This window comes from Euphorbia lathyris, chromosome 10, assembly GCF_963576675.1.
Source record: "Euphorbia lathyris chromosome 10, ddEupLath1.1, whole genome shotgun sequence".
Taxonomy (NCBI): domain Eukaryota; kingdom Viridiplantae; phylum Streptophyta; class Magnoliopsida; order Malpighiales; family Euphorbiaceae; genus Euphorbia; species Euphorbia lathyris.
In genome coordinates this window covers 70,628,095-70,655,425 of record NC_088919.1, presented here as the reverse complement: position 1 = coordinate 70,655,425, position 27,331 = coordinate 70,628,095, and the positions used below count along the sequence as shown (strand labels likewise).

At 35.2% G+C, this 27,331-nt stretch overlaps 2 protein-coding genes and 1 non-coding gene across 3 annotated transcripts; 1 reads left to right on the top strand and 2 right to left on the bottom strand.

Moving 5' to 3' along the window:
- The first annotated feature begins 421 nt into the window (after positions 1–421).
- Positions 422–12,583, top strand: LOC136209693 (uncharacterized). Its single transcript, XM_066001255.1, has 12 exons — positions 422–558; positions 665–685; positions 801–901; positions 2,231–2,288; positions 2,927–2,970; positions 3,047–3,127; positions 4,633–4,703; positions 4,784–4,894; positions 6,218–6,300; positions 7,217–7,433; positions 8,742–8,825; positions 12,244–12,583. Exons 1-12 carry the CDS (start codon positions 537–539, stop codon positions 12,308–12,310), a joined length of 960 nt encoding a protein of 319 aa, XP_065857327.1. The 5' UTR covers positions 422–536; the 3' UTR covers positions 12,311–12,583.
- On the bottom strand, positions 5,699–5,769 carry TRNAC-GCA (transfer RNA cysteine (anticodon GCA)). The gene has a single exon. It is a non-coding gene; the product is annotated as a tRNA-Cys (tRNA).
- Positions 12,584–21,446: 8,863 nt separating the features above from the next.
- On the bottom strand, positions 21,447–26,821 carry LOC136209185 (RNA-binding protein CP33, chloroplastic). The gene is made up of 4 exons (XM_066000585.1): positions 26,304–26,821; positions 24,859–24,960; positions 22,755–23,063; positions 21,447–21,848 (listed from the first exon to the last, which is right to left on the bottom strand). The coding sequence occupies exons 1-4, from the start codon at positions 26,736–26,738 to the stop codon at positions 21,723–21,725; spliced, it is 972 nt and encodes a 323-aa protein (XP_065856657.1). The 5' UTR covers positions 26,739–26,821; the 3' UTR covers positions 21,447–21,722.
- Between the last annotated feature and the right edge of the window lie 510 nt (positions 26,822–27,331).

The following is a 27,331-nucleotide window of genomic DNA, read 5'->3' as shown; positions in this document are numbered from 1 at the left end:
TAATAAAAATAAAACAACAGCATAATTGAGAACAAAATAACTACAACATATGAAAAAAATCGAATATTTACCTTCAGAAATATAATACTATCTATCGTGACCAATGAATATAATGGTGGAATACTATCTATCATGCTTTATATAGAAGTTTATTTGTGACTTTTGGATTTTTTTTGCTTTGTGTTTTTCATCTTCCCGTAACTCTTGCTTTCTTTTATTATTTTAATTAATAGGCTAGTAATTATTTAATATATTATAAATATAAATTTGTTATTTTTAATTAATTAAATATTTTTAATCTGATTTTTTATTACGTTGACAACTCATCAAAAAGACCTCTAAAACACTTTTTCTCATTTCTCTCCTTCCGTAATTATATATAGTATAGATTCGAGTTCTGTCTTAGCCTACCTAAATTAACAACGGACTATTTGTTTAACAAAAACTCATTGACCCGGCCCAGCCTGGCATGAACAGGTCTGAGAGAAGAACAACCACTGCACTGCCCAAGTTGTATCTCCGTTTATCTCCTTGCCATGGGGCCAATACGAATGATAGGCAAGTCTAACCCCCTACTCTGCAATTCTTCTTTACTCTATCTCTCTCGAATTGCATAACTAACGATCACTTCATTTTCGATGTCTTCTCTCTTTGCTCAAAGCAGATATAGCGGTTAACTTCACAGGTCAGTCAGGCATTTCATCGAACACCTGATTTACAACTTTATATCTCTTCTTTTTCCTTCTCTTGTGTGTGGTCTCTGTTCTTAAATTGGGAATTTAATTTCGAGCTTTATGCAGATGGAATGTTCAATGGAATCTATAATGGAAAGCAATGCCATGTAGCTGATATAGCTACCGTCTTGAGCCGGGCTTGGAGCGCCGGTGTTGATAGAATTATTGTAAGTCTCCTCTCCTTATACAAACTAACTGAAAATGAAGTTCATTGAATTATACAAAGTAATTGCTTATTTTCTACTCATTGTCCTGGGGAAGTTCATTGAATTATACAACATATCAAATAGGTTCTCACTTCAATTCTCTATGTTGTGAACTTGATTTAGAGCTTGTTTGGGTGAAAATCAGGCAAGTTTAAATAATGGAAGGTGAGGTGGATTGGAGGTTATTGTCTATGTTGCACTGAAACTATAGCTAGGAAACTATGATGCATTGAAACTCTTCATCACATGTCTTTCACTGTTTCGAGCAGATGTGGGAAACAAAAACTCTCGGAAACTGATACGAAATATTTCTGGGTACTTATCCGTAATTACCCAAAATATAAAATGCGTCTCTGAGTTTTTAAACTTTTTCTCTTCCGATTTTGACTTCAATTCTGGAGATTCAAACTTTCTATTTTGCAACTCCTGTTCCGTCTAAGCTTAGGAAAATTGAAACTTCCTATTTGACCGATAATTCCTTGTATCCTTCGATTTAAAGAGCTTGCCTATATTTCTTTCGCTTATAACTCTTGTCTCTTGAATCTCGATTGAGGTTGGACTTTCTTCATCTTGTTCTTTGTTCTTGTTCTTCACAATTATTGATTTCATCTTCTAGTTCAAGTTATTCTGAAATCTTGAATCTTATTTAAACTCTAATTTCTCAATTATATTGGATTTTAATTAATTTGCAAGACATGCATGATGCTACATATCACACATAATTGGGTGCGTGGAATCAAAAAATGGGGTGGGTGGTCTGCATATTGGTATTGTTGAACAAAATTAAATTTTAAATATATTATTATATTTTTAATATTTATAAATATGCCCCTATTTTTTAATATTTACACGTTTCGGTTTCCTATATTTTTAGAAATTATGTTTCCTCATGTCTGTTTCCGAGCAACATAGCTAGGAAACGGTAATGGAAACGAAAAAGAAACTCAAACGGATACGAACTGCGGAAACACTAATGAAGAAGAGTTTCCGGGCAACATAGGTTAGTGCTTAACGTCCAAATCCCACCAATTTGGTGATACTGAAACTGAAAGGTTTTTTAACCTCCAATTGACCTTCCCAGGATTAGATATCTAACCTTCCATTCTTTAAGCTTCAATAACCTACATCCAAGTTTTCAAAACATTGTTTATTAAATTTTAAAAATTTGAATTTTTAATTTTTTAGGGACTGGCAAATGTAAAAGGTCAAATAAGAATCTGCTTCAGTTTGTAATGATGTTCATTCTTGATAATTTGGCTCTCACAACTACAGTTGGATTTACCATTACAGGTGACTGGTGGATCTCTTGAGGAATCGAAAAATGCTCTTGCCATTGCAGAGACTGATGGTTTGGACATTGCTATGTTTTTAATTCTCTTGTTCACTGTTATTAGAATCTTACAATTTGCGATTCATATCGTAGGATTCGATGCAGCTCTATTTCGAGCCGAATCTATAAGACGAATCTAAATTATAACAGAAGCTTATGAATATTTCGAGTTGGACAAAAAATTCAACAATACTAATTACTAAACTAACTCTCTTCTAGTACGATTATTATTTATCAAGTTATCAACTCAAACTAGTTTCCAATCAATCATTATCAAGTTGACAAGCAACCAAAAAAACAGAGTCAGAAACTCAAACATCTCACTAAGTTATTCAACAGAGTCCGATTTGTGAATTAGTTTTATTAGGATTGAATTTGAAGTAATTGGTTGATATGATTTCTTTTTTGACATTAAAATTGCATTTCTAGACTAATATTTGATAATATTTTAAGTTCAACATGCTAAATATTTTATTTTTCATAGTATTATGAATTTGAACTGAATCTTACGATTCGATTCATAAATTTGTGAATTTCGATTCACTAGTCGAATCTCGATTTGACAACTATCCTCTTGTTGTTTGGCAATGGCATGGGTGATGGATATGGCTTTTTCATGCTTAGCCTTTTAGTGATTTGGATTCTGTTTGATACAGGAAGGCTTTTTTGTACAGTCGGTGTCCACCCCACGAGGTGTAAGGTTGGTTGTTGCTTGTAAAGTTTTGTGATTTCTGATGCAACATAGTTATATCTGCTAATTTTGTATATTTACTCAGGAGTTCGAAGACAGTGGAGATCCGGAGCAGCATTTTAAGGCTCTTCTGTCATTGGCCAAAGAGGGAATTCAGAAAGGAAAGGTATGCTTTATTGGTCTTTGTTAAGGGAAGAGTATGCTTCGTTGGTCTTTGTAGGCAATGGTAAATGGCTGTTAACGTTATCATGTATCTCTATCTTACATGCTTTGTTTTTCTTTTCTGGGTTCAGTATTTTACATGTTGAAACGTTACTCATTAGTAGTTTAGCAGATCGGTATTAGCTACATAGTTGTTAAAGGCGCGCCTGAGGCAAGGCTCAGCGCCTCTCTGTGTGAGGCGGGCGATGTCAGCCAGGCGCACGCCTAGGCGCAATTTTAGGGTTTTTTAAGCTTCTAATCACAGGCATAGAAAGTCTTCATGATGAAGGGCTCAAATTAAGTTAGAAAAAGAAAAAAAAATAAGAAAGGAAAGACAAGAGATGACCTGCCATTCCAAAAGGACAGAAAAACGCAAAACATTTGACAGCTTCTCCTCCAATATGGACTATAAAGACTAAAGAGTTTGTCTTGCTTGAGGAAAAGTCGGTTAATTAAAATTTATCTCATGCATTTATAAGATTGTTGTTATTTGACTGTTTGTGTCATTTTAGAAATTTTAAGTGTTGTTATTTATAATTTTATACATTATTTTGTGTTGTTGCGCATTGTGTCGTTTAGGCACACGCCTGAACCTTGCGCCTAGGCTCATGGACCTCTTGCGCCTTTCACAACTTGGGCTACTTTTTTTTTTTTTTTTGAAAGATTAAAGAAAACGTGTAATTCTGATTGTAGAGGACAATTAGTGTAATATATTTTAGTGTACAGTCCAAAAAAGTCCATGTCCTTTCACGTTTTGTCACGTATGGGCAAGAGGGATTCACCTGATTTTGACCTATTGCTGATGGGATTTATTGATTCTAGGTATCTTTGTAAACTTTTTTTGTCCTAAACAGGATTGTTTTTTTTTTTTTTTTTTTTTTTTGCGTTTTTCGCTTTCCTGAAAACAAGGGTCTCAAAATTAAAATGAGTGTTGATAACCTCAAAATTGAAAAATTCGAAGACTTGTGATATTCTAAGCAACTTTAATTCTTCAACTTTTTAATTTTGAGGTCTTGTTTGGTGAGGAGAGAGAAAGGGAATGTTTAGAGATGATTTTGGAAAATAAAAAATTTGGTTCCATAGTAAATGTAGTATTAATGAGTTTTTGGAATTTTCTATTTTGAGGTCGTTAACTGTCATTTTTATAGTGTCAAACTAAAAGATTCTCGTTTTTTAGCAAAACGAAAACCTCAATCCCCGTTTAGACGAAAAAATTCCACAAGTACGTGTTTTTTTTTTTTGACTTCACCCTATATTTTATTAGAATTCTTATAAACTCGGATTTGAAGTCCGTTTCTTTTTCCCTTCAAATCTTTCAAATTTCAGTACACATTTAACAATGACAGCCATATGCATAATGTGTCTTAATTGCTAACTATATTTTCTTGTATTTAAAAAGTCTCTTGTGTATTCCAGTCATTTCTAAATTTTCCTTTTTGATGTGCTACACACTTCAATGTTGAACATAAGGTTGTGGCGATTGGTGAGTGTGGACTGGATTATGACAGGCTTCATTTCTGCCCAGCCGATGTTCAGAAAAAGTAAGACCTTGCTGTGGTTCCGTTTAATTGCCATTTTGTTGCTAGTTTTCATCACATCTCATGTACATTTGAAACTTTAGGTACTTTGAGAAGCAATTTGAATTAGCATATGCCACAAAGCTGCCTATGTTTCTGCACATGCGTGCTGCTGCTGAAGATTTCTGTGAAATTATGGAGCGCAACAAAGACAAGTATGTTACTGATCTCTGCTAAATGCTTAGCTTTTTTGCATTGATTTTACTGATCTCTTAAGATTTTGCATTATTATCTTTCTTTTTTGTACTGGTCATACTCTGTGTGTAAAAGGTTTATGCAAGGCTTAATACATATGTGCTCCCTTCTGAACTTTCAAAAGTTCAAATAAAATTGCATGCATTAACCCCCTGTTCTAGTCCATTTGCATTCAATAATCCTTTATTCTAGTCCAATTGCATTCTCCCTATTCTTGTCTAATTGCACTCAATAATCCCAAAACTTCAACTGCCCCGTGAACTTTCAAAAGTTCCTAATTATTACCTATTTAGCATTTTCTTTTTGATACGTGGCGAACACTTCGACATGTGGCAGAGGGTGTCTCCCATTTCTGCATCCAACAAATTCTATTGAAAAATAGGGAGTTATTAAATGCAATTGGACAAGAACAAGGGTCATTTGGAACTTTTGAAAGTTCAGGAGGATGTTGAAGTTGTGGGCCAAGTACGGGGGCAACACATGTATTAGGCCTTTATGTAATAATGGTCTATTATTATTATCATTTTCTAAAAAGGAAGAAAGAAAATTGGAACTCCATTCACTTTTAAGCTCATTGGATTCGGTTGACCTGCGTGGGGAACGGTCCCTGGGAACAATCCGACGATCAAGTTAGGGAAAGGAAGTGTAATGGAACAGCCTCTATCTAAGGGTGTCACCTGCCCTTTTATAACTTCTGTTGGGGGCAAATTCGACAAATTATATCAGCAAATAGGGAATAAGGTATTTTGCGTCTTTTGTTGATGAGGCGACACCTGGATTTGAACTGGGGAAAAAGGATTTGCAGTCCCCCGCCTTACCACTCGGCCATGCCGCCAAGGCGACACAAAGTAGACAAAAATATCGCCCCTTGGGGGTTCTTTTTTTTTTACAGACTTTGGCTAGGGGTAATAAGTCTACATTTCCCTTGACCCTTGACCGGATGTGCAGTTCGAGACCACTAGGGTTGTCCGATTCCGTGGCAGTAACGTGTGTGGGATTGTGGATGGACCTTGCTCAAACTGGCCCACTGAATGAGTCTCACTTAGGCGTTGGTCGGGCCTTAGGCCCAAATGCCTCATCATTGTTTAACCTTCCAATTTAGGGAAACCAAGAAATGCTGAAATTTTTAAGAGCAAAATAGAAAACAATGACATTTCCCTGTCTTGTGTCACTATTTTTTCTTATCCTAGATAGATTTTAGGTCAATTGTAACTAGGTATGCTTGTCTCTGTTGACATATATGTAAGGATTTGTAGATTGACTTTTCAGTTCTGATATTGCAGATTCAGTGCAGGCGTAACTCATTCATTTACTGGAAGTGCAGAAGAACGTGATAAACTTCTCTTGTTCAATAATATGTATATAGGTGAAAACTATTTACGTTTTCAAGTAGTTGTTGATATGAATATAATCCTGAATTAAGGGTCAAAATGGCCCTTGATGTTGGCAGGCTGGAACAGTTTAGTCCAAATCGAAGTTTAGGTATCAACTTAGTTTCAACGGCAAAACTTGTTAAATTAGCCCAAATTTGATAAACTTTTAGGTAGGGCTGTAAATAAGCCGAGCCACTCATGAGCGGCTTGGTTTTCGGCTCGATAAAAACTCGATCGTATTTGGCCCGACTCATAAACGAGCTGAGCTTGAGCATGGTGAAGCTCGGCTCGAAAGAGCGGCATGGTGTTCGGCTCGATAAAAACTCGATCGCATTCGGCTCAACTCATAAACGAGCTGAGCTTGAGCACGGTGAAGCTCGGCTCGAAAGCTCGTGAGCAGGCTCGATTATAGGTTCATGAGCAAGCTCCATTATAATATTCATGAGCACGCCCTTTTTAATAATATTTCTATAAAGGGAGATATAAATCAACGTAGTTTTGTGTAAACTTTAGTTTTTTTTTTTTTTTTGTAGATTTCAAAACTATGTAGTTTTGTCTTAAAGAACTTTCAAATCAATATAATTAATAAGTTGTTCACAAGCGAAATTCATGAAATGAATTAACAAGCTAGTCGCGAGCAGCTCACGAACAGAGTGTTGAGATCGAGCTCGTCAATTTTCTGATGAGCCGAGCATGAGTTGGCCAAAAATCGGATCAGCTCGGCTCGATTACAACCCTACTTTTAGGTATTAATACTGATTGCTTTTGGGCTAATTTGTCAATTTTTGCCAATTTCATGACTAAGTTGATGCCTAAACTTCGATTTGAGCTAAACTGACCTTACTGCCAATTTCAGGGCCATTTTACCCATAATTCATTTAATTCTTCTAATGAAGTTTAACTTAACAGGTGTAAATGGTTGCTCACTGAAAATGGCTGAGAACCTTGATGTTGTGAAGGGTATTCCTGTTGAGAGGATGATGATTGAGACAGATTCTCCATATTGTGAAATCAAAAGCACTCATGCAGGGATTAATTTCGTAAAATCAATATGGCCATCAAAGAAGAAAGAGAAGTATGATCAGAACAGCATTGTCAAAGGGAGGAACGAACCCTGTTTAGTTCGGTAAATTTTTTTTTCTTTCCAATACCGCATCTCATGATATTTAAACACATAAAACCTATGAAGCACTGATACCGTACTCATACGGGTACGGCGGGGATACGCCAAGTTATATATATTTGGTTCAAACTTCAATGATAACCATAAATCTAATGATAACCATAAATCTAATAATAATATCGCTGTAAATAATTAGAGAAAAGATTTTCTAAAATAAGGAGAAAAAATAAATACACTATGAAGCACCGACTCGGGTGCGGACACGGCAAACGGCATTTTTAGAAAATATGAGACACGGGTGCGGCAGGACACGACAAATTCTATATAATTAATTATATATATATTAGATATAAAATATATAAAAAAAATTGCTAAATGACAAAACAAATCGAAGAAGGAAGAGAAAGAAGCTCTAAGCGTTTATAATCGCGATACAAAGGTGAGAATTAGATATAGTTTAGGTTTTTTTTTTGTCAAAATTTGTAATTGAACCATAAGTTTTAAAAGATTTTAAAAGAAACCCTAAACTTTTACATATTTTCACCATTAGTCGAGTCCCCGCCGTGTCCCCTCGAGTCCCTGCCGTGTTCCACCGAGTCCCTACCGTGTCCCCGCCGTGTCACCGTCGAGTCCCCGGCAAGTCCCCGAGTCCGACGAGTCCGACACGGCCACGGCGACCCCGGGGAAGAGTCCGTGCTTCATAGTTAATACATAAAGTATATATTATTATTATTTAACTCCTACAAATAAATACGTAGGAGAAACAATTATTTGGAGGTGAGTTATGGAGGAAATCTTCTCTCCAAAAATCTCCTATAACATTTTACGTTTTGTAGGAGATTCCTACAGAACATGTTTGTAGAAGAAAGTGTAGTTGTTTCCTATATTTCCTACACGGACCTTAAATTATAAATTTTATATTAAAGGGGCCTTTACTACTTATTTTGCTTAGGGTCCCTAAATTGTCAGGACTGGCCCTGGGTACGGCAGGGATACACCAAGTTATATATATTTGGTTCAAACTTCAACTGCCTTCCTGAATTTTTAAAATTTTTAAACGACTCTATTCTTCTGTTGTATTCAATAACCCCCTATTTCTTAATAAAATTTGTTAGGACGTAGAAAATGGGAGGCACGCCTCGTGTCAAAGTGCTTGTCATGCGTAAAGAAAAAAAAAAAAAATCCAAATGGACAAGTTTAATTTTAGAAGGCCTCCATATAGTTTAGGCCAAAAAAAAATGCTTAGTAGCATTTCTTTTGCTGTCCATTTTTGTTAACTGCTTCTTGGAATATGGCTATTGTACTTTTCAGGCAAGTTCTTGAGGTTGTGGCTGGGTGTAAAGGTGTTAAGGACATAGACGAAATGAGCCGGACAATTTACCATAACACCTCTAGGTAAGCACCTTAAGGAGTTCACTCCATATCTATACTGCTGATATAGTAGCTGATCACTTGATCATCTCGTGATTCGATATTGGCAAAAAGCATCTTGAGGTCGTACTCGTTCATTTTCCGATTCATTAAACGCAAAAAGCATCCCGAGGCTCCTAATTTTTCATTGTTTGGTGTATTTAAGATTTCGATTTTTCATTTAGACACGTTGAGCTCTTGACCTTTTATATATGGGTATATCAAGTCCTTCAGTTGCTGAGATTAAAGGCAGTGTACAACACGCTCGTGAGTCAGCTTTTTCTACACCTCAATCACACATTGAGTGACACCTGTATGAGAGAGAAACCTATATTTTTAGAAGGTCAGGTGAGAAAGAAAGAAGCAGGATCAATTTAAATACAATACCAAAAGGCTTTCGGTATTGTATTTGTTTTGATTATGCTTCTTTCTCACGTGACCTCTTAAGAAGATAGGTTTCTCTCTCATACTCGTGTCACCCAATGTGTGGTTGAGGTGTAGAAAAAGCCGACTCACGCGTGTGTTGCACATTGCTTTTAATCTCAGTAACGGAAGAGCTTGATACACTCATATATGAAAAGATCAAAGACTTAAATGTATCTGAATGAAAGATTGAGGGCTTAATGCACCAAACGATGAAAGGTAGGGATCTCATGATGCTTTTTGCTTTCATTAAATCTTTTATTTGGATATATTAAACCTTTAGTTTTTTTTTTTTGGGAGGGGGGGGGGGGTGTCAAATTAAGCCCCGCTGACACAAAAAGTCAATTTTGAAACATAAAATTCAGTTGACGTAGTGTTACATTTCACATGTGTTTGAAATTTGTATTTTTCACAATATGAGAACAGTTTTTTATGTGTAAGATCAGGTGCTGAATATGACTCAAATAAAAGATCAAGGGCTTAATGAAATATTAGGAGCCTTGTGATGCATTTTCACATCTCGGCTATTTAATGATTTTTTTTTTTCTCTTGGTTATTGAATTAGATTTATATTCCATTTAGTTATTGCTAGGGTTGTAAACGGGGAGGAGGGATGAGGAATGATTTCCTTTTCGGGGATCCCTTCACCATAGATGAATCGCAGAAAATCTCCCCTTGTCGATCCCGTGAAGATTTTACTTTATTTAAATATTAATTAAAAATTGAATTTATATAAAATAGAACATCATATTAATAAGATAACGGTAATAATTCAATATTTTCATCAAATATAATATGTATAGTTTTTTTTATTTAGATTTATTAAGTATAAAATTAATATTTATGTTTAAAATATAGGGTTAAGGTGCAAAAATACCCCTAACGTCTTGGGTCTGGAGCAATTTTACCCCTAACGTCTAAAATGGTGCAATTTTACCCTTAACGTTTGTAGCCAAGAGCAATTTTACCCCTAACGTTGATAAATTGGATCAATTTCAGAAATAATTCATCAAACTGTCTTCTCGGTCATGAATCTTATCATCTACACTTCATATATGCGTCATTTTATTAGTAACAAATCATAAACATATGCTGGGATGTGAAAAAAAAAAAAATATATATTGTCTTTTGTATGAATTAGATAAAAAAAAAAATTCAAAAAATTCACCGAATTTGTAAATATTAATCTCCAATTCTATTATTAAATTACAAAAAAACATGAAATTCTTTTTTTAGGATGAATTGATATGAAATTGGTGCAAAATAATGAATAAAAATATATGTGTTTTATAATAATATCTGAAATTGACCCAAATTACCAACGTTAGGGGTAAAATTGCTCTTGGCTACAAACGTTAGGGGCAAAATTGCACCATTTTAGACGTTAGGGGTAAAATTGCTCCTGACCCAAAACGTTAGGGGTATTTTTGCACCTTAACCCTAAAATATATGTATAATATTTCACGAATAATTTCGGGGATCTGCACAGAGTTGGGGATGAGGATCCTAGTAGGGTAGGGATGACATTCCATCCCCGTTTCCGTCTTAACTTCGGTTAAAATTCCATTGCTACCTTGTAGGGAAATTTTTCGGGGATTCTCTGTCTGTTCTGACGGGGAGTTGGGGATGAGGATCCTAGTGGGTAGGGAGGGCATTTCTCATTCCCATCTTCGTTCTAACTTCGGTCATAAAAAAAAATTCATCCCTACCTTATAGGAAACTTTTTCGGGGATTCTCTGTCTTTTCGGATGGGGAGTCGGGGATGAGTATCCTAGTGGGACAGGGATGGCATTTCCCATCCTCGTATCCATCCTAACTTGGGTCATAAAAAAATTTCATCTCTACCTTATAGGTAGGGCTGTAAATGAACAGAGCCGCTCATGAGCGGTTCGGTGATCGGCTCGATAAAAGCTCGGCTCGATTTGTAAACGAGCCGCTCGTGAACACGATTTACTGGCTCGGTTCGTAAACGAGCCAAGCTTGAGCAGGCCAAAGCTCGGTTCGAAAGCTCGCGAGCAGGCTTGATTAGAACATTTATGAACAAATTTTAGTTTTGTAGAAAACTATATAGTTTTGTGTTAGTTCACAAATATCTAAACTTAATATTATTTCATTTGCTATTTGTAAGCATCTTGTTTATTTATTCACGAACTTTGCTTATGAGCTTGTTTATGTACACAATTAAAGAGTTATTTGCGAGTAAACTTCATAAATATAATTAACAATTTACTCACAAACATGGTTAGATAATTTTCTTAATGAACCAAGTCCAAAAGAGGATTTTGGGCTCGAAACAAGCTCGAAGCTCGGCTCAAGCTCGTTGAGCAAGCCAAAGCTCGGCTCGGGTTCGGCTCGTTAATTTTATAGCAAGCTCTGCTCGGGTTCGATCTCGTTAATTTTATAGCGAGCCGAGCTTGAACAGGCCAAAGCTCGGCTCGGTTCGATTACAGCCCTACTTATAGAGAACTTTTTCGGGGATTCTCTGTCCGTCCTGACGGGGAGTTGAGGGATGAGGATCCTGGTGGGACAAGGAGAGCATTTACCATCCTTTCTCCGTGGAAAGAATCCCGCATCGTTGATAGCTCTAACTATATTGCTTTGTCAATTACTCCCTCCATTCTTTTTTATATGTCGTTTAAGGTTTTTCATCAAGACCAATGCAATATTAATGAGACTATTAAAATGACTAATGTACCCTTAATACTTTTCTCCTGGATCTCTACTTTCTATGCAAAATTTCTCTTTCTTATTAATTTTTATGACTTAATTAAGATAATTTGCATTAATAATTATATCTCTCTTACAATAAATAGGGGCAAATTAGAGAAAGTATTATAAAAAGTGCATTGGTAATACAAAACTACATATAAAAATGAACAAATTCAAAAGTCCAAAACGTCATATAATAAAAGACGGAGGGAGTATCATTTAGCCTTTAGGGTTTTCTTATGTGTTCAGGACCTTGCTTGTGCTATTGCAGGGTTTTCTTTCCACATGACTTGGATTCTACTGCAGATGCTCTCCTGGCTGGTCATCATAATGCTTAAGGAACTTCCCACAATTTGTTCGGAACATTTAGTCGCGGATCTCAAACCTCGACATTCCCACAATTTCTACTGCATATGCTCTCGTGGCTGGTCATATGGTGGTTAAAACCTCGACATTCCCTCCGATCCCAAAAATATATATCGTTTTAGGATTATTAATTCGGTCTTTTTTATATGAAGTTAATTTAATCTTTTTTACATAACATTTTATATTATTAATATATTTTTGACAATTTTTTTTCTTTCTAATTTGTCCTTATTTATAGTAAGAAAGAGAGAGTTGTTAATTAATGCAAATAATTCTAATTAAAGCATGATGTTTAAAAAAGAAATAATTTTTTTTGTATAGAAAGTAGAGATTTAGGAGAGAAGCGTGGAGGGTAAATAAGTTTAAAATATTTTATTGGTTTTGTTGAAAACCCGAGTATTACTGAATTGCTATATGAAGTATGTGACCTTGAGAGCCAAAAAATAAATTCGGGTTAAACCCCATGAAGGGGTTGTTTTTATCTCTGTAATTAAAAACAGTCCTGTGACATCTAAGACACCATAATAGTATAAAAGACAAAAGTAAAGTTGCTTGTTTTTTTGTACCATTATGACGGGTCTATCACCACCATAATGGATTGTTTTATAAAGTTAAAAAATTCAAATAAATTATTTCCCAACCTCTTAATATTTTTTAGAATAATTCTCTTAAAGCCAATTTCTTAGGTTTAACCTGAATTTTACGTTCATTATAGGGTAAATTACACCCACGGCCACTGAACTATATCTATTTTTATATTATGGCTATTGAGCTTCATTTCTTTTCGGTATGGCCATTGGACTTTACATTTTTTAACACCGGTGTGGCCACTCAACGTCTCAAAACGACCGTTGACGGTTAAAAATAAAAAATCCAAAGCGTTAATAATATTCTAAGGAATTTAATTCTTGAAATTTTTTGTTTTGAGGTCATTTAGGTGGTGTTTGGTTAGGAGAGAGAAAATGATTTTTAGAGAGAGAAAGCTCCAAAAAATGTGATTTTCGAAAATAAAAAATGTGGGTTCATGGTAAATGTCGTTCTGAACAACTTTAATTCTTGAATATTTTCATTTTGAGATCGTTAACGGTCATTTTGAGAAGTTAGTTAAAATTGAGTCGCCACCGGTGTTAAAAAGTGTAAAGTTTAGTGGTCATACTGGGAAAAAATGAAGTTTAGTGGCCATAATGTGAAAATGGGTAAAGTTCAGTGGCCATGGATGTAATTTACCCATTCATTATATTATAGAGGAATTTAAATAAATTAATGTTTATATAATGTTTATGGGTATATATTTTATATAATATAAATGTGATAAAAGTAATAAATGTGGGAAACAAGTTCTCTTTTGAATTGTGTTGATAGGTCAGAAGTTGATAGCTCAAAAAACTACATGGAAGCGAATGCACAAAAAAAATATTTCAGACAATGTTTAGAAGGATGCAAGAGTAGGAATTAAGGATCAATTGGGGTAATTAGCACCCCTGTCCACAAAAGTTTAGATAATATTTTCAAAATATTACAAAAAAATTTAATTTTTCTTGACAAAATCATTTCAGTTTTTGTTTTTTTATTCCAATAAAGTCACTTTGAATATTTTCCAGTCATTTTGCTGCCAAAGTTAACTACATGATATCTACTCACATGTCTCAACACCATGTGATATAATAAAAAAAAGGATAATGTGCAAATTTACCCCTAATGTTTTTAGGGAGGATCACATTTACCCCTTAAGTATAAAATAGCAAAATTTTGGGTCTATGGTTTTACTATAGGTGCAATTTTGGATCTGTTGAATGGAAAAGTTAAACACTGTTAAATTCTATCCTTCTTCTTCACTCTCAACTCGTGTTTCCTACTCTCCGGTCATCCCTTCCTCTCATTCAACTTTATTTTCTGCTATCCCTTCGTCCTTTAATTTCTGAACGTTTAATTTGCAAGACTCTTCGTCTCCCTTCCGCTACCTAAATCCGAAATCGATGACAGAAAACCGTGTAAGAAGAATATGACTAATAAAAGGGAAAATCAAATAGCTTATCTGGATTATGTCGTGGCGTGATCGAAATCACTGCCCTAAAGTCGAATTTGCCCCGTTAATGCACACACGGACTCTTAGCAATCAACCTCCAGGGATACACGACTCCAATTCCACGGTGTACTGCGGAGAATCAGATTGAGAACAGTAATGAACAATACCCAGAAAACAGAGATTAAAAATTGCGTTGTATTTTTGAGGATTTTCTGTTCTTATATAGGAAAAAGAACCATCCGCCTTCAATGGAAAACGGCTCTGTGATAGTGAGGGCGTGAAAATAGCAAGCCGCAGTAACAACCCATGACTGCAACGTTTATAATTTATGACTAAGTCTAAAAGGCCACAAACTACCAAGCCCAAGTCCAAGCCCGAAAAGTATTCTTTTGAAGCATAAAAACCAGCAAACCCAACAATCCCCCACATGATTCAAAAGAATATATTTTTAGAGAAGAAAGAAAGTTTCTGGGTAATGGATACTAAGATTTAAGGCATCAATGTCTTGTGGACTTGAATTGACACCTAGTGCATACAAGAATGTCCTACAGCCACTTAGGTGGATTTAACCTTGAACCTTTCCATGGAGTTTGTAATGACACAATTGAGCACTCACCTTTTCTCAAATAAATACATGTTCTCGCGACCAACGCATTTTATTGCGCTTTCAGATGTGTACTCAATTACACATTCCAATTAGATGCCCCAAAAAAACCTGGATTTTTTCATGAATGCTCTAAAGGTTCAAGCCTAAGAAACCTCATAGGAGATTGGGCGTAACCCCCACATTCACATAGGTAAGTTCATCAAGTTTGTACTGTCACAAACCACCTCAAAAGAGACTATGAACTTATTTAAGAGTTTCCAAACTCAACCTCATACTCATGACAGTATTAAAAACTACTACATTACTTTATTAATAGGAATGGTTTGTAGTACATCATATGAGCACTTTGTAACTTCGTTTGACCCATTTAACTTAGCTAATTTCTAAGTTAGGTATCAATTACAAATTACTCCTCAATAGGCTTTAAACCCATTCCATGTGCTGATTCCAACACTATTTTCCTACAAAGGCCTTTGGTCAGAGGATCTGCAATATTTCGCTCTGATCATATCACATTATTTCTGATCAGATTTCGGACAATAGCATGTCTCAAACGAATATGTCTTTTTTTCCCATTATAAGACTGACTATTCGCCACCCCAATTGCAGCTTGAGAGTCACAATGGATTGATACTGATGGAGTTGGCTTCCCCCACAATGGAATATCAGCTAGCAGGCTCCTTAGCCATTCAGCTTCACTACCTGCCAATTCTAAAGCAATAAATTCAGATTCCATTGTTGATTTAGCATGACAAGTTTGTTTAGAGGATTTCCAAGAAATAGCACCACCAGCAATAGTGAACACATAACCACTAGTAGAATGAATTTCATCATTATCTGACACCCAACTAGCATCACAAAAACCTTCTAAAACACATGGTGTCCTTTGATAATGCAAACTATAATTAATAGTACCTTTCAAATAGTTCAATAATCTAATCAAAGCATCCCAATGCGCATGATTAGGATTATGAGTATACCTGCTCAACCTACTAACAGCATATGCTATATCGGGTCTAGTAGAATTCATTAAAAACATAACACTTCCAATTATCTTGGCATACTCCTCTTGTGAAACACTTTTACCTTTATTCTTTTTCAAATGAATACTAGGATCATATGGAGTTTTCACAGGAATGCAATCAAATTGATTAAACTTTTTCAGAATTTTTTCAATATAATGAGATTGGCTTAAAGATATTCCATATGAAGTCCTAGTAATCTTAATGCCAAGAATAACATTTGCCTCACCTAAGTCCTTCATTTCAAAGCAAGAACTTAAGAAATCCTTAGTTGAAACAACTATGTCCAAATTAGTGCCAAAGATTAACATGTCATCTACATATAAACATATGATAACGCAACCAAAATTATCAGATTTGGAATAAACACAAGCATCAGAATCATTTACCTGAAAACCATTAGACATAATAGTTTGATGGAACTTATCATACCACTGTTTGGGTGCCTGTTTCAGCCCATATAGTGATCTAACAAGTTTGCATACCTTGTTTTCCTGTCCAGGAACTATACAACCTTCTGGTTGCTTCATGTAAATCTCCTCATTCAAATCACCATTCAAAAAGGCTGTTTTCACATCCATTTGATGCACAACAAGATTATAAATAGATGCAATTGCAATCAAAGCTCTAATCGTGGCTATTTTAGTAACAGGAGAATAAGTGTCAAAGAAATCAATACCTTTCTTTTGACGATGTCCGCCAACAACTAGTCTAGCTTTGAATTTATCAAGAGATCCATCAGTTTTATATTTCTTTGTTAGGATCCATTTACTACTTAATGCCTTACAACCTCTAGGAAGGTCACAAAGAACCCAAGTATTATTACTCATGATTGACTCAATTTCACTATTTATGGCCTCCTGCCAAAAACTAGAGTCAACTGATCTCATAGCCTCATCATATGTCTTAGGTTCAACCTCTAAAATGAATGCACACACATTATGCTCATCTATATGCTCAATAAAGAAAGTAGTAATGAAATTGGGTCCAAAGCTAGTATTTGTCCTAGCTCTTTTACTCCTTCGAGGTTCTAGAACCTCACTAGATGATGCAACATCACGCTTCAAATTAGAAGAAGGCAAAACATAAGGTACACAAGATTGAACATTCACTTTCATGGGAAAAATATGCTCAAAAAACTCAACATTCCTTGATTCTTTAATAGGACCAAAACCAGATGCATCTTTAATAATAAGTCTATATGCAGCACTATTAGATGCATAACCGATAAAAACAGCATCCATAGTCTTAGGTCCAATATTACTCCTTTGGAACTCAGGTATTCCAATTTTGCCCAAACACCCCCACACTTTCAGATAATTCAAGTTAGGCTTAAAACCTTTCCATAATTCATAAGGAGTTTTATCTAACTTTTTATGGGGAACACGATTAAGTACATAGCAAGCAGAAAGAATAGCTTCACCCCACATGTTATTAGGCATACCCGAACTAAGAAGCATAACATTCATCATATTTTTAAGTGTTCTATTTTTCCGCTCAGCTATACCATTTTGTTCAGGGGTATAAGGAGCGGTAATCTCATGAATAATACCATTTTGTTCACAAAATTGTTTAAGTGAAGTCCCATCATATTCACCACCTCTATCCGATCTTAATCTTTTGATTTCAAGGTTTAATTGATTCTCAACTTCGGCCTTATAAATAAGAAATTTTTCCTCGGCCTCATTTTTAGAACTCAACAAATAAACCTTAGTGAAACGGGAGAAATCATCAACAAAAGTAATGTAATATCGTTTACCCCCTCGACTCATAGTATTCCTAAAGTCACCCAAATCACTATGTATTAACTCAAGCAAAGAAGAGGATCGATATACATTTTTTGAAAAAGGTTTCTTAGGGTGTTTAGCCTCAACACACACTTCACATTTATCAAAAGAAGTACTGCTAAAGTCTGGAATAAGACTAAGTTGTTTAAGACGCTTAATGGATGCCACATTAACATGACCTAGTCTCGAATGCCATAAAGAAACAGACTCAGCAATATAAACAGAAGAAGATGCATTGTTATTATTGTCAATCACAACATCCAAAACAAACAGACCACTATTACAAAAACCTTTACCCATAAAAGCTCCATTTCTGGTGAGTACAAGTTTATCAGATTCAAAGGTTAACTTAATACCAGCCTTGTTAAGTAAAGCACCAGAAATGAGGTTTCTGCGGATATCGGGTACATGTAAAACATTATGTAAAGTAATAGTTTTTCCAGAGGTTAATTTTAGAAAAACTTTTCCTTTGCCAAGAACACTCACAGTACTTGAATTGCCCATGAAAACACATTCTCCATCGGCTACACTCTGGTACTCTTGGAAGATCTCCTTGTTGGAACAAATGTGGTGGGTTGCACCGGTATCTAGCACCCATTCAGTCACGTTGCTCACCAAGTTCACCTCGGACACAACATCAGCAATTATCTCATCTTCAAAAAGGTTTGCTTGTGCTTTATTCTCCTTCTTCGATCCATATCGTTGATGACAATCTTTTGCGAAATGTCCTTCTTTATCGCAAGTATAGCACTTGCCATTAAATGGTCTCTTGCCCTTCTTGTGGTTGTTATGATTATGTCTTGTCCCATGAAATTGATTAGGACCCTTGCCTTTTGGACCTCTATGACCTGTAAATTTATGATTACCTGCATTCTTAGGTTCAACAAGGTTAGCATTAGAAGAAGAATGTTCATGTGATTTTCCTTTGGTTTGGATCCGATTTTGCTCTTCAATCTTAATTCCAGAAACTAACTCTTGAAGGGTAAACTCTTTCTGTTTGTGTTTCATGGAATGAACAAAATTCTGCCAAGAAGGGGGTAATTTTTCAAGGAGGCAATTGGCTTGAAACTGATCACTTATGTTCATTCCCTCAGCAATAATATCAGAACACAAATTTTCATACTCATGAACTTGATCAAGCACAGGCATATTATCATTCATACGAAAATTCAACCAACGAGAACAAGCATACTTCTTAGTCCCAAAATCATCAGAACCATACTTAGACTTCAAAGCATCCCAAATATCCTTAGTATTTTTAGACTTACTATAGATCATGTATAATGGAGCAGTCATATAATGCAACAACATTCCACGACAAGTCTTATTATCCTTATCAAAGTTCCTAACAGAATCAGCAGGAGCAACATCAACCAACAATGTATAATCAACACCAATCTGACCCAAGAAAAAATCCATTTTGTTTGACCACATCTTATAATTTTTTCCATCAAAAGGATCTAATTTTGACATATCAGGAATAAAAGCATTAGACATCATTGAAGCAGAGATAGGAATTGCCGTAGGAATTTCACCAATAGTCATATTCAAATAACAGAAATTCGACTTTAGATTGTAAGAAGAATATGACTAATAAAAGGGAAAATCAAATAGCTTATCTGGATTATGTCGTGGCGTGATCGAAATCACTGCCCTAAAGTCGAATTTGCCCCGTTAATGCACACACGGACTCTTAGCAATCAACCTCCAGGGATACACGACTCCAATTCCACGGTGTACTGCGGAGAATCAGATTGAGAACAGTAATGAACAATACCCAGAAAACAGAGATTAAAAATTGCGTTGTATTTTTGAGGATTTTCTGTTCTTATATAGGAAAAAGAACCATCCGCCTTCAATGGAAAACGGCTCTGTGATAGTGAGGGCGTGAAAATAGCAAGCCGCAGTAACAACCCATGACTGCAACGTTTATAATTTATGACTAAGTCTAAAAGGCCACAAACTACCAAGCCCAAGTCCAAGCCCGAAAAGTATTCTTTTGAAGCATAAAAACCAACAAACCCAACAAACCGTTGAGGAAAGAGAAGCAAATTTCATTATTGTTTTCAACCGATCCTTCCCTAAAATCTTTTTTAGTTCCAGCTCTTACTCATACCATTCTACAAAATTTTAGAAATTAACAACTAAAAAACAAACAGAAACTGCAGATGCATCATCAGAAAATTTAAGTGTTTTTTCCTTGATTAGAGTTGGGCGACATCAGGATGAAGGGGGTAGAAATGAGTGCTGGGGAGAAATAGGACGCAAAGTGGAAATGATTTCATGGCAGAAATCGCTGGATCTTTATACTGTTGAAAGGTGTAGAAATTGAAAATGATATCATGGCAGAAATCACGATGAAGGGATTGAAATTGAAAATGATTTCATGGCAGAAATCGCGATAAAGAAGAAGGAGATAAGGATCGTGATTGAAGGGAAGAACGAGAGCAGAATTGCAAGTGAAGTGAAGAAGGAGAAGAAGCTAATAGCATAATCAAAATCCCAATTGAAGGGAAGAAGAAGGAGACATGTGATTCTGGGGAAGAAGATGGAAATGAAGTCACGTAATTCTGAATATAATAGAAAAACTTCAACGGTGGTCAACTTTTCCATTCAAGAGGTCCAAAATTGCACCTCTAATAAAACCATAGACCTAAAATTTTACTATTTTATACTTAAAGGGTAAATGTGATCTTCCCTAAAAACCTTAAGGGCAAATTTGCACCTTATCCCTAAAAAAAAATTGGACTGTCAATTAAAATTCCAGCCGAAGGATGACTGAAAAACATTCAAAGTAACTTTATTGGACAAAAGTAAACTTACGTGATTTTATTAAAACAAATTAAATTTTTGTGTTCTTTTGAGGATATTGTACTAACTTTAGTGAACGCTACTAATTACCCATCAATTGGGCATATGGAGGTGGCTAGTAGGATCAATTTAGTCCATAAATTTGAGTATCAATTTGATTGAATTAAATGCACCATTGATCACTGAAGTTTCATGACTGTCTTAAAATGGTAACTCAATTTCAATTTATTTTAATAAAGTCATTTTGATGACTTCAAGAACAAAAAGATATTAGAAATGTGACATGGCTTTCACGTTAGCACTGATCAATTTTCACCAATAACTGAAAAAAAGACACGTAATTATCATCTGGTTGACCGAAACATGTGGCTATCATCTAGTTGACACATCATTTTGGTCAGCTAGGTGACAGCCACATATCGACTAAGTGACATCAACATGTCATTTTGACCAGCATTAAAAATTGAATACTATTAGTGTGATAACCAGTTAACTTTTTCAGTGTGTTTTTGCTCTTAAAGTTACCAAAGTGACAAAATCTAAAGTTCTCGAGACAACTGAAATAAAATTCATCAAAATAACACATGTCAATATATGATTAGTAGTTATTTAACACATATCACTTTCTCATGATGACATGTGTCATTTCGAATGAATTGGATCTTAAATGTCAAGTTGAAGAGTCACATTAATACCCAAACTTATTTTGAAAGTAAATTGATCCTATTAACTAACTTCATAGAAGTCGCGATTTCGTTTACTGAACATACAATCTACCTCAGTCGCGACTTCATTTTCGTGCAAGTTTAATACCATAACAATGATCTTACAGCTGAAAACACCTCAAACAGTTGGTTATCTCAAAGTCGATATAATACATAGCCGTAACAATATAGCCGTTAAAATATAGCTTTAAGTTCGTAAACCGCGTAAAACTCTTGTACAATTAGAACTACATCACTCAAAAATGCACATCAATGTGATTGCATTTTAAGTTCACTTTCCCGATTCGCACGAACCCTTTTGTACACATCTTTACAGCAGTGGAAAACTAGAACAATATGCAGATGTTACCCGTATCACCGCGTTTTAAACAGAACGAAAAATCATTCGTTAAGTTCCGATTTTAGCTTAGGAGCCAATGCCAGAAAACAATTCGGTGCTCTCGAGGTTATCTTCAGCATTTGCTCGCTGATACGCAACAGGGCGCGCTCTATCTGCAGCCAAATTCAATCTCAGAGGCCGTCCTTCCACTTCCTAATCACGTCACAACATCCAAATACTCAGAAAAACGAAACCCGAACCGAAACAAAATAATGCAAGAATAAAACATCCAAATCCTCAGAAAAACAAAACCCGAACCGTAACAAAATAATGCAAGAATAAAACGCAGGGTAAATACTCTATTAGTCGCTACATTGTTGCTTAATACACTGTTTAGTCTTCGTACTTTCAATAATAAATTACAAGGTCCTTAACTTTTATTATATATAACCGTTTAGTCATTTTATCCATTTAAATTACTAATTTGCCCTTTACTTATTAGGAATAAAATTGCATTTTTGGTACCTGAAGTTTAACACGCTTACACTTTGATACCTGAAATTTATTTTTTCACTTAAAAACTATTTTTTAAATAGGATTAATGCCTTATTTGGCCCACATGGTATCCAAAATTTTGTCATTTGACCCCTGAAGTATTCCTATAGGTAATATTTGATCCATTTTGGATGAAAAATTATCCGATTTGTTAAATTTTTCGCATGCCACAATTTTTAACAGGTGAAAAGTACACGTGCCAATTGTTTTAACTATTTTTTTTCCACATAGACTTAATATGTGGATAAATAAGGAATTGATTTTTTTTCTTATTTATTAACATAAAGTCTAAATGAAAAAATAAAAACTAAAACAATTGTCACATGTTAAAAATTGTAAAAATTAACAAATCCGATAAATTTTCATCCAAAATGGGTTAAATATCACCTATGAGAATACCACGGGTCACATGGCAAACGACAAATTTTTGGATACCACAGATAGAATAAAATTTAAGGACTTTATAATGTATTTATAGAAAATACGAGTAAACAATGTGTTAGATAATAATGCAGCGAATAATAAATTTACTCTAAAAAGCAATAACCAACTCAGTAGTCTTACCACTCCATTCATGGATTCTAGAGCAGCTTCAGCAGCTTCAGCAGTCTCGAAAGTTATAAACCCGAAACCACGAGACCTTCCTGTGTCTCTCTCGTAGATGACTTTGACACTTAATAAGCCCGGTTGATCAGCGAATGCGTCTCTAAGAGCTTGAGATGTGAGAGTCCAACCGAGGTTTCCTGCGTAGAGCTTGTGCGGACTGTCTACAAAGCCCTTATACGTGCTTTGCATCCTTGTTCCCATTACTTCTCTTTCGCCTCCCTTTGGAACTTCCGGGAAGTTAACCCTCGCAGTTCGGCCTCCGATTAGCTATTAAATCATCAAGATAACCATTTTCATCTTGTTGCACATGCATATGGTACTCAAAATAAAAGCATGGTTCCAGAAATTCTATTAAACATTCAAGCTAAGTACATTAATATATATCAACAGACACAATTAAGGTTTTAAACCTACCGCGACAGCCACGACTAAGATTGAGGTCTACAGTATAATAAAGTAGCTACGGAAAAAGTCGATCCATCGACATATAGACCGGAAGGAGATTCAAAATTCAGGGTTCTGGGTACAATCATAGTTATTTAAGGCACAAGGCTCAGGCGTGCGACACACTCAGACACACACCTCTTGAACAGAGCCCGCCTTTTGGCTTCTTAGGCTACATGCCTAAAGCCTAGCGCCTTTTGAGCTTGAGACGCGCCTTAAAAAACTATGTTTCAAATCCTAACACCTACTTAAAAAAAAACTAGGAAGGTGAATCCTCTGTACTTGTCCAAAAAAGTCGATTGCCCCCTATACTTTGAAAAAGTTCTATTTACCCTAAACTTGCTTAAAGTGATCAATTGACTCTCTGAAAGATACCTATTACCCCCTGAACTTGCTTAAAGTGATCTATTGCATCTTTGAAAGGTACCTATTAGCCCTGAACTTGCTTAAAATAATCTATTGACTCTCTGAAAGGTACCTATTAGCCCCTGGATTTCTTTGAAGTGATCTATTAGCCTCATGAACTTGTTTAAAGTGAATACGTTTCAACTTTTCTAAAATCTCTCCTTACTTTGCCACGTGGATTTTAAAGGGTTAATAGGTCACATTAAACAAGTTCAGGGTAAATTGAACATTGTACTTTTAAAAGTACAGAGGAACCATTAACATTTCTTTTATAAGTAGCTAGGGATGTATTAAGCCTAGTACAAACTTGATCACATTCCTACTAATCTGCATAAAATATCTTGGAGCCAGGAATCAATATCTACAATGCAAGGAAATGATAATATTAGACTTTAAAAATAGCAATAATTAAAATAATAAGAATAATAATAATAATGGTTCTAATAATAATAATAATAATAATAATAATAATAATAAGAAGAAGGCCTAATACATCACCAGCTCCCTGAACTTGTCCATAATAATAGATTGACTCCCTGAACTTTATAAGTGTCTCACCAGTTCCTTGAACTTGATTATTCCGTATCAACAACTTCGTGAACTTGTCCATAAAAGTAGATTAGCTCACCAACTTCCTAAACTTACTTATTCGGTAACTCTTATAATAGGTTAAAAGGTATGAGAAGTGAAAAAATTACCTTTTGAATAGATGAAGGTGTAGTTTTAGAATTTATGTTTAATAAGCTTTTGTATTTAGTTGTTACAGAATAAGTAAGTTTAGGGGGTGGTGACACACTTATAAAGTTCAAAGAGCTAATCTACTTTTATGGACAAGCCCAGAGAGTTGGTGATACGAAATAATCAAGTTCAAGGAGCTGGTGAGACACTTGCAAAATTTAGGGAACGAATCTGCTATTATGGACAAGTTCAAAGATAATAAATAATGATAAATTACTGAGCTGAAATTACCGGTACTGAAATTAAATGACAAAAAACAGGACTTTATTCATTTGAGTTTCATATCGGTTTCTGTTTCCATTAGGGTTTTCTAGCTATATTTTTCAGAAATAACATTTTCTTGTACCCGTTTTAGTGCCCGATTTCGTTTCCGTCCAACATAGATCAATATTAATGAATATACTTGCCTATCATCCAAATGCAAGAAGCAAAATCAAACATCAACAATTCAATGAGCATTAGCAATGGCACTTACTGATCCATTGAACATTTGAATTGCTTCTTTAGCTTCTTCAATACTTGCCATTGTAACAAACCCAAAACCCCTGCTCCTATCCGTCACTCTATCATAAATAACCTGATAACAACACAAAGAAACAATTCACAAAAATGAAAAACCCGAAAAGGTTAAATACATTGTTGGTTACTAAATTTCCATGTTGTCTCCTAAACCTCATTCAATTTTAATTTGAGTCAATAAAATAATTTAACTTTAAATTTTATCTCAATAAATCAAAATACACGGAAGATATAATGTGTCTTTCATATCAGCACTAGTCAATTTTCATCGTTGAGCAAGACGATACGTGGCTGCTACCGAAACAACACGTGACCACATGTCAGCTAGACAGTAGACATGTTGTTTGGTCAGTGGTAAATGTTGACTACTGCTGATGTGGTAGTCACGTCACTTTTTCGGTGTATTTTTGCTTTTAAAGTCAATAAAATCATTCGGTTTTAAATTTTGTCTCAGTTAAGTCACTATGCAACTTTAAGAGAAAAAAATATAAAGTGGCTTCCACGTCACCACTCGTCATCTTTCACAGTTGACCAAGACAATACGTGACTGTCACCTAGCTGACTGAAATGACACGTGACACCACATGTCATCTAGTCAGTAGCCATTTGTCATTTCGATCAGATCAGAGGTGAATGTTGACTACCTACTTATGTGACAGCCACGTCACTTTTTCCTCTTGAAATTAATAAAATCATTCAACTTTTGAATTTTATATAGATTAAGTCACTACAAGCAAAAATACACTTAGAAATCGGAAATATAAAGTGGATTCCACAACACCACTAATCAACTTAGATTAATGCTAATCAACTTTCACCGCTACTGACCCAGACCATATGTGGCTGCCATGTGTCATCTAGGCGGTAGCGACTTGTTGTTTGTGTCTGCGATGTGGCAAATTATTAGAAGCATCAAATTGTCCATGTCATTAGGAGGACCTTCCATATATATTTTTACACATGTAACATGTATCCACACATATTATAATAGACTCCACTATTTTAATTATATAGAGTCACAATGCATATGTACATATGTGAATTGGAGATAATTCGAGTTACATGGAAGACTGGATGCTAACTACTGCTGTGAATACAGACTAATACGGATGTGGCAGCCATGTGTCTTTTCCGATGTAATAATATCATTCAACTTCGTATTTTATTTTAATTAAGTCATCTGATATAATTTGACAGCCATTTTTTCCGATGTAATAATATCATTCAACTTCGTATTTTATTTTAATTAAGTCATCTGATATAATTTGACAGCCATTTTGATCCGGGAGAAAAATTGAAGCTGAGTGACTATTTTATCAAAGTTCAGTAACGAATTATCCATTTAACCCATTGGAAAAAATGGAAAATCCCAAATTGAAATTGAAATTGAAATTCACAAACCTCGACACTAGCCACACGACCAGCTTCTTGAAAAATCTCAGTCAATTGCGATGAAGTCATAGAATACGGTAAATTCCCCACATAAAGTCTCCCTTCTCCATTAGATCCCGACGGCTTCTCTTCTTCTTCTTCTTCTCCATCATCTTCTGTTTCTTCTGTTTCAGATTCTAGGTCATCTTCAGATGTTACATTATCATCTTCGGCTGATTCAAAGCTCTCGAAGGCGGTACAAGCGAGGTGAAAATCGGAGGAAAATTGGGGGAAATAGGGATTGGGGAAATGCGTATTGAGTTTGAGAAATTTGAAGGGTTTATAGGGTTTTTGTGAAAATTGGGTGGGGAGAGGAAGAGGAGAAGGTGAGAAAGTGAGATTGGAGAGTTTAGTGTGCAGAGGAGAAGAAGAAATGGTTGAAGCTGCCATTGATAGAGCTGACATTGTTTGTTTGGGGGTGAAGAAGTTACAGTAGAATGAAGATATCAAAATCTTGTTGATGGAGGTGGATAAGGTTGGGTGGCTACTTTGCTCATTTATTGGTTTGGGCTGGGATTGGAATTTTATTTTAGGCTTAATGCATCATTTACCTCTAAACTTGACCGAAAAGCTTGATTAGCTCTCTGAACTTTTTAAAGTATTCTAATAATCCTTTAATTTGTATAAAATATTCAATTAGTTTCCTAAACTTACACAAAATATAATCCATTAATCAATCGGTTGTAAAAAATACATTAAATGAGGAAGATGTATTGCACGCGTCTTAAAAAAAGTAAAACGACAAAGATCGGAGGTATACAATTTTAATATTAGCGAAGACAAGCTTTATAGTTGAACAAGTAATAACTTTCTTTTTAATCTATTTTTAAATTATGTAATAACATTCTAAGATGCGTGGAATGCACCTTCCGCATTTAATTTACTTTTTTTTTGCAACCGAGTGATTAATTGATTACATTTTACGCAAGTTCGAGAAATTAACTAAACATTTTATGCAAATTGATGGATCTATTGAGACACTTTAAAAGTTCAGGAGA

Excerpts from the sequence above, each read along its gene's own strand:
- LOC136209693 (XM_066001255.1), top strand. The coding sequence starts at position 537 with ATGGGGCCAATACGAATGATAG. Across the intron at positions 3,128-4,632 it reads AGGGAATTCAGAAAGGAAAG|GTTGTGGCGATTGGTGAGTG; the intron begins GTATGCTTTATT and ends GTTGAACATAAG. Across the intron at positions 4,704-4,783 it reads CCAGCCGATGTTCAGAAAAA|GTACTTTGAGAAGCAATTTG; the intron begins GTAAGACCTTGC and ends TTGAAACTTTAG.
- LOC136209185 (XM_066000585.1), bottom strand. The coding sequence starts at position 26,738 with ATGTCAGCTCTATCAATGGCAGCTTCAACCATTTCTTCTTCTCCTCTG. Across the intron at positions 24,961-26,303 it reads GTCGTGTGGCTAGTGTCGAG|GTTATTTATGATAGAGTGAC; the intron begins GTTTGTGAATTT and ends TGTTGTTATCAG. Across the intron at positions 23,064-24,858 it reads TTCAAATGTTCAATGGATCA|CTAATCGGAGGCCGAACTGC; the intron begins GTAAGTGCCATT and ends ATGATTTAATAG.